At 40.3% G+C, this 9,677-nt stretch overlaps 1 protein-coding gene across 1 annotated transcript in view; it reads left to right on the top strand.

Moving 5' to 3' along the window:
• Positions 1–9,094, top strand: part of ctdspla (CTD (carboxy-terminal domain, RNA polymerase II, polypeptide A) small phosphatase-like a) — a 30,226-nt gene extending 21,132 nt beyond the window's left edge. Inside the window, exons 3-7 of the mRNA XM_061093745.1 lie at positions 34–135; positions 5,716–5,772; positions 6,512–6,604; positions 6,689–6,874; positions 7,928–9,094. Coding sequence (XP_060949728.1) covers positions 34–135; positions 5,716–5,772; positions 6,512–6,604; positions 6,689–6,874; positions 7,928–8,053 — 564 coding nt within the window. The 3' untranslated portion in view covers positions 8,054–9,094. The remainder of the gene's footprint in view (positions 1–33; positions 136–5,715; positions 5,773–6,511; positions 6,605–6,688; positions 6,875–7,927) is intronic.
• Positions 9,095–9,677: the final 583 nt, after the last annotated feature.

Here is a 9,677-nt window from a genome sequence, read left to right on the forward strand (position 1 = left end):
TAGTGTTGTGACGGCTGTTTGTTGTCTCTGCAGCCTCCAGCCAAGTTCCTCCTGCCTGAAGTCAGTATAGCAGACTACGGCAAGAACTGTGTGGTGATCGACCTGGATGAAACCCTCGTGCACAGCTCCTTCAAGGTATTTCACCACATTCCACCTCTCACTACTACACACACACACACACACACACACACACACACACACACACACACATACTTTTTCCGTGGTTTCAGTCGTGTCATCCTGTTACTCCGTAGCCTCAGAGGGATAACGGGATTATACAGAAATAAATCCTGAAGATGCCAGTCTTTGCTCTCAATATGGATACAAGGGTGTAATGACAATTAAGATGAGGTGCCGCTGAGCTCATGGCAGCATCACTGACGTGTACATAATCACAAGAAAGCCTGTCTGCGCGGGTATTATGGCTTTTATACACCAATTAACACAGTAGAAGGCAACAGGGAGAACTAACTGTTACTATGATAAGGTGTTGGCATAGCAACCGATACATCCTCAGTGGCTGTGCAGCTTGTAAGTGATCGGCAGCGGTGGGATTTATCTCTGTCCAGTCCAGTCGTTTGGCAGCAGGTAACTACAGCAGCAGCTCTGCCCTGTGAAAACCATTTACAGTGAAATGGAAAACTACGGTTTTCACTCCACTCCTCCTATTGACCATGTGCCTTATGACTGCATGGTTTGAGTATTAATTATGTTGTGTACTTATATGTTCTGTCTACTTATATGTTCACTCGGGGGATCGGAGAGAAACTGCATTTCAATCCCGTCTATGTCCTGTAGATCTTTTTATTCATAGCTTTTTATTATATAGTTTATGTAAACTGTAATATATTCAGCCTTAATTCCATTTCTTTGTCATCAGTGTTTTAGAATATCATAGGAATCGTTACCAAATTCCCTTTTTTATAATATATATATACATGTATATCTATATATATACATCAGGCAATAGAGATGTTCCAATTCCATTTTTCCCTTTATATAACTTATTTTGATAACAAGACCTTTCTGAGTTCTGGTCCCATACCAGTACATTTGCAATATTAACAACTTACTTTATGCTACTAACCCTATATCAAACTGATTACTGTTTTATGGCCTGGCTCAGGTTAAACCATTTGGTGAAGAAGTAGTAATTATATCAACATCAAAAGCGCAAGATGGTGGCTCCCTGATCCAAGATATATCTCAGCCTCATTTTGTATGGGAGGAGGTGGAGACTTCTACAATCTATTGTATGTACTGTTGACCTGATCCTCTGTCGCTCCATCAAAAGTTCCCTCCACTGACACACCTGGCACACCCAGTGACCCACTTCAGTACACCTCCGCCCCAGCTGATCTCAGGACACGTGTGTGTACTGTATCCACGGCTGCTGTCCTCAGCGTGCCTGCAGCTCGAAGACAGAGAGCCGTGCAACAAAACAGCTCAAGGTGAAACTGAGGAGTGTTTTTGTGTTTGCTCTGGTTTGACTCAGGGAGTGAAGGGAAACCGAGGAAACGTCTGAGAAAAACACTTTCCATATGACTTGGACTTAATCCCTTGTTTTCTGTGGCGAGGCGAGAAATGTACACCGACTGTTCTGGACCCACCCATCCCAGTCACGTGTCAGGGGCCACACACGTGCACTGTGCACGCCAGGGTGTGTCCAGCACAGTGGGCTGTTGCCTGGAATGACCACGGAAAGAATTTCGTGGAAATCCTGGATCTGTTCTCAGGATCTTGACGGTTTTATTTTCTCTCCTGACAACAACTTACACAGGAGTTCCTTTTTTCCCCCCTTTTGATGAAAGTCAGCTGCACAGCGGATCCTCAGTCCATCAAAATGATTTTTGTTCAGTGATCAGTGTGACATAAACTCAGGCGGAAAAGTGACAGGCACGCAAGCATTTCCACTTCCATTCAGAATCCTGCAGGATTTCCTGTAGATTTGTCTTTGATGTTGGGAGGTAATTTTGGATTAAAACACAAAGCACTTCAACAGACAAGCTAATGCTAGAATCGGACAATTAGTGCGGAAAAAAAACAAGCACAACCAACAAGGGACATTTTCACAGAGATGATTCACAGATGGACGTGGACTAAAATAGAACCGTTACATAACATGTCACATACTGTATGCTTTATCCTGCATGTTATGGTTGAGAAGATAATTCCAGGCCTTGCTCCAGGATTAGATTCAGAATGTGTAGAAGAAGCTGAAGGAAAAAAAAGCAGCTACAAATAATGATCTAACATTGGAGGAAGAAAAACACATTTTATGGCCACACACCCAGATTTTACACCCACATGGGATTGTTGAACATCTAAAAATTAAAAACCATGAGCATTAATCTGCTGTTGTGACAGCCTCCGCTCCTTGGGGAAAGATTTCCACCAGGTTTTGGGGATTTGATTTGATCCTTTTCAGTCTCTAGAGCGTTAATGAGGGTTCGTTTCACAGTCATTAAGTTTTCAGGTTGTCAGTCCATCCCTCCGTGGATCATGTTATTGTTAACACGATGTCTCAAGAGAACCTTGAGGGATTTTCTCTTAAATTTCGTTCAAACTTTCACTTGAACTCAAGGTTGAACTGATTAGAATTTGCTGGTCAAAGTTGCTGTGACCTCCGCTGGCTCATTGTTTGCCTTGTGGACACAATATCTCAAGAATGGCTCAAGAGAATCCTTTCCAATTTCGCTCAGATAATAACTCATGGTCTTGGAATAATTGATTTGATTTTGGTGGTCAAAGGTCAAGGTCACAGTGGTGCCACGAAACATATTGTTGGCCTCTTGAACTTGATAACTCAAGTCTGTCTCTGGGGAATTTCTTCAAATTCTGACCAGATGTCACAGGAACACAAAGATTAAGGGATTCAATTTCAGTTGTCAGGGGTCAAAGTTCATTGTGACCTCATATGAGTATGGGATATATATACATGTGGACTGAAACTGCATTTCTTGATGGAGGCATACAACTGCAGGGCATTCATTCTAGTTTACCATGCGGTTACATGTTATTGGCTAAAATCCATTGAGGAAATAATCTGCAGATAAACTTTATACAAGTTTATTAGAGCTGCAGCAAAGACGTCACTTTCAGGAGACCGGCTCAGAAAACAACACCAAATGATGAAATATACCTGTATGTTTGTATATGAGGAAAACACTGGACCACAGTCCCACTGTCATCATCCGGTGAATAGACCCAGAAAACAATTCTGCCATCAACAGTGTCGAAGTCGACTGAGGTTCAGCGGAGATTCATAAAACAAAACCCTCTTCGTTCCAATCATTTACTTCATCCCTCTCCCTCTATCTCTCTCTTTTTTTTCTGCCCACCTCCCCTACGGCCGCATCACTCACTGTCTCGCATCCGAGTCCATTACAGAGCAGCTGTTGAGTGCTCAGTCTTCAGATGATGGAGTGATTCAGCGGAAGAGCAGTAGGCAGAGGCCGAGTCTGTTTCTGTATCTCTTCCTCCATCGGTGCCTCTCTCTCTTTTCTCTGAGAAAGTTAATGCTGCCTGTTCTCTTTTCCTCTTGTCTCTGGTTCGGCTCATTATTGGTCCTGTTTTTTTTATAAACAACAGGAGCTACAGTCAATACAGTCTGTCTACATATTCTTACACTCATAGTATATTATATTACCTATTGTATAGTCAAATACTTATATTCGTACCTCTACTATATATCATATATTATATCATACTCTCTGTATATTCTTTGTATACATAAGTCTATATACACATATTTATACATGTGTACATGTTATAATTATTATTATTATATTACTATTACTATTATATATACTGTTGCTGCCATTATTACTATATACTGCTATTATATTGGTATAATTACTATACTATATATACTGTACTATTTTTATATACTGTCTAACAATAACATTACCATCATATCATCAGTACTATTACCATCATCTTGCCACTGCACCTTATCTACCTATTTTATTTTATTTTATCTTGTGCTTCTGTTTTTTATTCTTTCTACCTCAATATTTTTTATTTTATTATATTGTATTGTATTTTATTGTATTCAAATATACCGGCTGCTATGACAACTTAATTTCCCTTCGGGGATGAATAAAGTAATCTATCTATCTATCTATCAATCTATCTATCTATCTATCAATCTATCTATCTATCTATCTATCTATCCATCTATCCATCTATCTATCTATCTATCTATCTATCTATCTATCTATCTATCTATCTATCTATCTATCTATCTATCTATCTATCTATCTATCTATCTATCTATCTATCTATCTATCTATCTATCTATCTATCTATCTATCTATCTATCTATCTATCTATCTATCTATCTATCTATCTATCTATCTATCTATCTATCTATCTATCTATCTATCTATCTATCTATCTATCTATCTATCTATCTATCTATCTATCTATCTATCTATCTATCTATCTATCTATCTATCTATCTATCTATCTATCTATCTATCTATCTATCTATCTATCTATCTATCTATCTATCTATCTATCTATCTATCTATCTATCTATCTATCTATCTATCTATCTATCTATCTATCTATCTATCTATCTATCTATCTATCTATCTATCTATCTATCTATCTATCTATCTATCTATCTATCTATCTATCTATCTATCTATCTAATACATTTGCTGGTGTAAACATGAACCATTGCTGAATATTGCAGTTGCCTGAAGGCGAGTCTCTGAAAGTGCACGTACAGAACAATCACCGTGGGCATGAGGGCAGGATGATATTCAGAGGAAGCTGGTGAATTGTTTATTTAGAAAGAAAAAAGAGAAAGTGCATCCATCACACCTGAGGACAAACCTGCTCTGAGAGAAACTTTTTTCTTTGTCTGTCTTATTAGCATTCATATTCATTACATTTGTTTAATAAATTATTTATCACACATTATAATGTGGTTTCTCAGTTAATCAAGAGTTTCTTAATGCACAGTAATTGTCAACAATTGTAGCTTTTCCCCTTGAAGACATATTTCAATTATTAGAGCTGTTCATGCAGCAGCAGGGGGCCCACAGGAGCTGCTGCCAAAAACATTAAAGCTGTTTTAGCTGATTTACCGAATATAAATGGACAGATTCATTATTTTTTATATAATACTTTAAAAAGATCCTCTACTCTTTCTCTACAAGTCAAACAGGTTTAAGTTCTTGTGTGTGTGTGTGTGTGTGTGTGTCAGGAAGCGCAGAGAAACCTTCTTTATCTCTATTTTCTCCATCACTCCCTCTCCCGAGACGACACCGCCATGCCTCCCACCTAAACCTTTCATCCTCGTCTTCACGCCCTCCACTTCTCTTCCACCCACGACCCTCCGGCATCTGTCTTCCTCTGCCTCTCGCACCTCTCGTCTCCCCTCTCCCGCTTTTTAAAGATGACACAAGTCACGCTGAGAAAAGCAGCGGCGCTTTCCCCTGTCCGTGTTCACGTCCGTCATCTCATCCAGCTCCAGGGTTTGTCCCCGGAGTCATCACACTTCTGTTGTTTTCAACTAACACTGAGACATAGACAGCTGGAGCAGAGGGAGACATAATATGCTTCACGAGTTTGCCCGGGGCACCTGAGAGGAGTACTTTACTTTTTCCACTATAAAATGTGGCCATGTGGTTCAGCCGTGGCCTTGTCAGACTGTGTTGTTTGGAGAGAGTAACACAGATTCTGTTTCCTCTCGTCCTGCAGCCCATCAGCAATGCAGACTTCATCGTTCCAGTGGAGATTGATGGGACTGTTCATCAGGTAAGACTCCACTGAAGGGGAGCTGCTCCAGAAGGCCTTGTATAAAATAACATGTATTAATTTATAAGAGCTCCCATGAAGTAGCCTTGGCTCCATTTTTTTCCCCCCTTCGTATTTATTATTCTCTATTATCCCGCAGCCGCGTCAAACTGGGACAGCTCGCACACTCCTCCCGGAGTTTAGTGCTTTCTGTTTTATTCTTTGTGTCTCCTGCATCCTTGCTCGGTGTAGAGACACACGAGCTGCAACGTGACCGTGTTTCACCGGCTAAACAAACGTCACAGGTTTGTCTGGAAGACGGCGTCTAAGTGCAGCAGCAGCAGAGATGCTTCGCTGCATAGAAATGAGTGTGAGAGAAAGTAAGAAACAGAGAAACTCTGTTTACACCTGCTCTGTGACAACAAAGTGTTTGTGTTGTGGTGTTCAAGGATTGTTTCCTGTGTGAAGCGGAAGAAGTCGTACCTTCGCTGTCACCTGGTTCAAGTAATCCAGGATAGGCTTTCTGTATCTGCTTCGGCCTATGCTTGATTACTTGCACTCGGAGGCAGCAACAGACACAGACTGAAGAGGACGAAGAAGAGAGGAAATTCCAAATACAAGCACATATTATGTCCGTGTTTTAAGTATTTATTTAAATGTATTTAAAGGTTATTTGGTTATATAAGAATTGTGTGAATGATTGGGTTTTGGAAAGCATCAAAACTTTCCTTCTGTGTTTTTTATTCTTTCTCTGCTCCAGGTGTACGTTCTGAAGAGGCCCCATGTGGACGAGTTCCTCCAGAAGATGGGGGAGCTCTTTGAATGTGTCCTCTTCACAGCGAGCTTAGCCAAGGTTGGTTCTCACACTGTTTCAACCGTCACAGTAAAGCTTTGATTCCTTCGCTGTACCGACCGGATGTTTCTCTGTTTTTTTCAGTACGCTGACCCTGTGGCAGACCTGCTGGACCAGTGGGGGGTGTTCCGCGCCCGGCTCTTCAGGGAATCCTGTGTTTTCCACAGAGGAAACTACGTCAAAGACCTCAGCCGGCTGGGCCGAGAGCTCGGTAAAGTCATCATCATAGACAACTCGCCTGCCTCCTACATCTTCCACCCTGAGAATGCTGTAAGTCCTTTCTCATCTAAAGGGTTTTGACCTAAATCGTACAATCTGTCAGTTTGTCAGTAGGTCAACAAATGTATAACTTATCCGAGCCTTTCACATGTTTGCTGATATGATGTGAAAACTTTTATTTTATTAAATAAACTACAGTGCATACCTCTGCCAAGGCCCAACAGTGCCCTTATTAAACCCAACTTAAATTCACTGGATTTAAACATTTTATTGGGGATTTTTCATTGTGATCCAGACATTATTCCCTGGGAAAACTGTCTATTATGCTATAAATTTGGTTGTATTTTTGATTTCTTTGTATTTGTGGTTATTTGTTATAAAGTCTATGGTTAAACTCTATCAGCATCAGAAATCTTTTCCACCTTAATTTCCGTATCGGCATCTGCCTCCAAAAATCCATATGAGACTACAAGTGATTGTTTCTGTTCATGCTGCAGTTGCTTTTTTCTTTTTTTTTTTTTTACAATGGAACCAGACACTGTAGGTTAAGGGAACAAGGCACATTGTAAAGGATAAGTTCTATGTGAATCTTTTTCGTCTGTGTTTGAACCAGGAATTTGTTCAAATGATGCTTTAATATAGAAAAATGAGGGCAACAATGAAATCTGATGCACAATGTTGTTGTTTTAGAGCCTGAGCTCCTGACTACATACATTTGTGGAGCAGAACTATGTTTTTAATTAACAACAGCGTGACTGATTATATCGGTGAGACGTTGTCGTAGTTTTGATCTGCAGTGCTGAGTTTGAGCCAGCGGCAGTGTTCCCAGCTCGAACATATTCCTCTCCTCAGTGGAGCTGCTGCCAGTCCTCGAGTCTTTGATGCATTTCCCCCATTAATTATTTACACAAAACTTGCACCAGCTCCTCACCTATAATGCAACACTTTTACATCGACTGTCAGCCAAGTTTTTTTGCCTTGATCATATAAATTAATCCGGGCTCTCTCTCACTCTCTCTCTCTCTCTCTCTCTCTCTCTCTCACACTCTCTCTCTCTCTCTCGCTCTCTCTCTGCCTGTCTCTCTGTCCCTATTTACCCCACAGGTCCCGGTGCAGTCCTGGTTTGACGACCTGACGGACACAGAGCTGCTGGACCTGATCCCTATGTTTGAGGGCCTCAGTAAGGAGGAGGACATTTACAGTCTGTTACAGAGCCTGAGGAACAGGTAGCAGACGACTCCCCCCCCGGCTGGCCCCTCCCGCCTCGGCCCCCTGCTGCACCTAGGCCCTCCCACCTCGCTGCCACGGCCCTGCAGTCTGGTCACCTCCTGAACTGAGGACTTCAGGCAAAAGATCTGGTTCTAATCAAATCTAGAGAGAACATCTATACGGATTCTCTGGATTTTTGGACTCTTTGTACAGGACTCTTACTGACAAAATATTATATTACTGTATGTACATACTCTATGTTTCTAAAAGCAAGACATACACAAAGTAATTTTTCTATCAGAGAGATTAGGTTTTACTATTCTATCAAGTAATATTTTAGTTACCAAAAATAATGAAATACGCAGGATGACGAGTGTTTTTGTTTCTTTCTGAGAACGAGTGACCTTTTGGTTTTTATGTCGGGCTTCGTTATGCAGGCTGGTTTTTCTTCTTTTCCGACCTTTTCTTTCAAACAACTGTGATTTATCTTCTCTTACAGAATGAAGTGCCTTCATTACTGTGCTGATTTTATTGTGTCTGGTTATGGGGTGCACAATTACATGCTGAATATTTACTCAAATCTCCACAAACGTCTGAAGCAAATCTTTAAATTGAAAGTGAAAGTGAGTCTATGGTAAATTGTCATTTAATCTGAGAGAAAATGAAAAGACTGATTCTTAGAAATGTATAAAACTAACCTGTCGGACCTGGATGATTTATTCAGCCATTTCCTTGAAGAACATTGAACTGTTAAATTTACCAAAGATTTGTACAATTCAATGTGATTTGTGGCTGAATCTTGGACAGTGACTGTAAATTGATCCTTCATCACATTGAAAACCCCCCACTTTATAATTAATGACGAAAAAAAAACCTTCATAAAAAATCCTAATAACATCACCGTCCACCAATAAATGTTGAAGTTTTGAGGAAAATATAATGATTAGCTTAGATTAAATGGAATTATATTTATTGGGGAAAAGGGGATTGGGTGCATTGTAAAGAATGCTGTTGAAATCGTACTGTACAACATTAATAAAGTTGCAAGTTTGCACACTGTCAGTTTGCATTGTGATGAAATGACTTTAGAAAACCTAAAGCTGCTTTTATCTGTATTTCACAGGAACATTTATTCATGATGAGGCATATTTGAAAGACGATGATTGTGAATGAGCTTGCACACAAATATCGTCCAACTCTGTGGCTCACTGAGCATTGAAGTGTCTTTCAGCTCCTTGCATTGGTTTCCGTTTGGAAACCAGCGCCATCTTGGTTTTATTTAAACCAGAAGGAACCATATTTCAAGAAGCTGACCTCATGGACACTGCACGCAGAGGCACCCATTGGACCTTACAAGCTGTCAATCACACAGTATCCATGCACCAATGCATACGGTTCTTTATCTTATATCTAACTCTAAATGGGACCATCATTTAAAAAATTCACATTATTATGTATTGAAGAAGACTTTAAACTCGTGATAAAGATCATAATCTCCAAAGGGAAATGTGTATTGTCTTTATAAATCAAGTGAGAAGTAGAGTCATGTTCCCATAGACTTCCACAGAAACTGACTTCATTTTGCCCCCAGAGGAGTCGCCCTCTGCTGGTCATTCAAGAGAATAATGGTCTTATGTTCCAACTG

This window comes from Limanda limanda, chromosome 20 (genome assembly GCF_963576545.1).
Source record: "Limanda limanda chromosome 20, fLimLim1.1, whole genome shotgun sequence".
NCBI classification, from domain to species: domain Eukaryota; kingdom Metazoa; phylum Chordata; class Actinopteri; order Pleuronectiformes; family Pleuronectidae; genus Limanda; species Limanda limanda.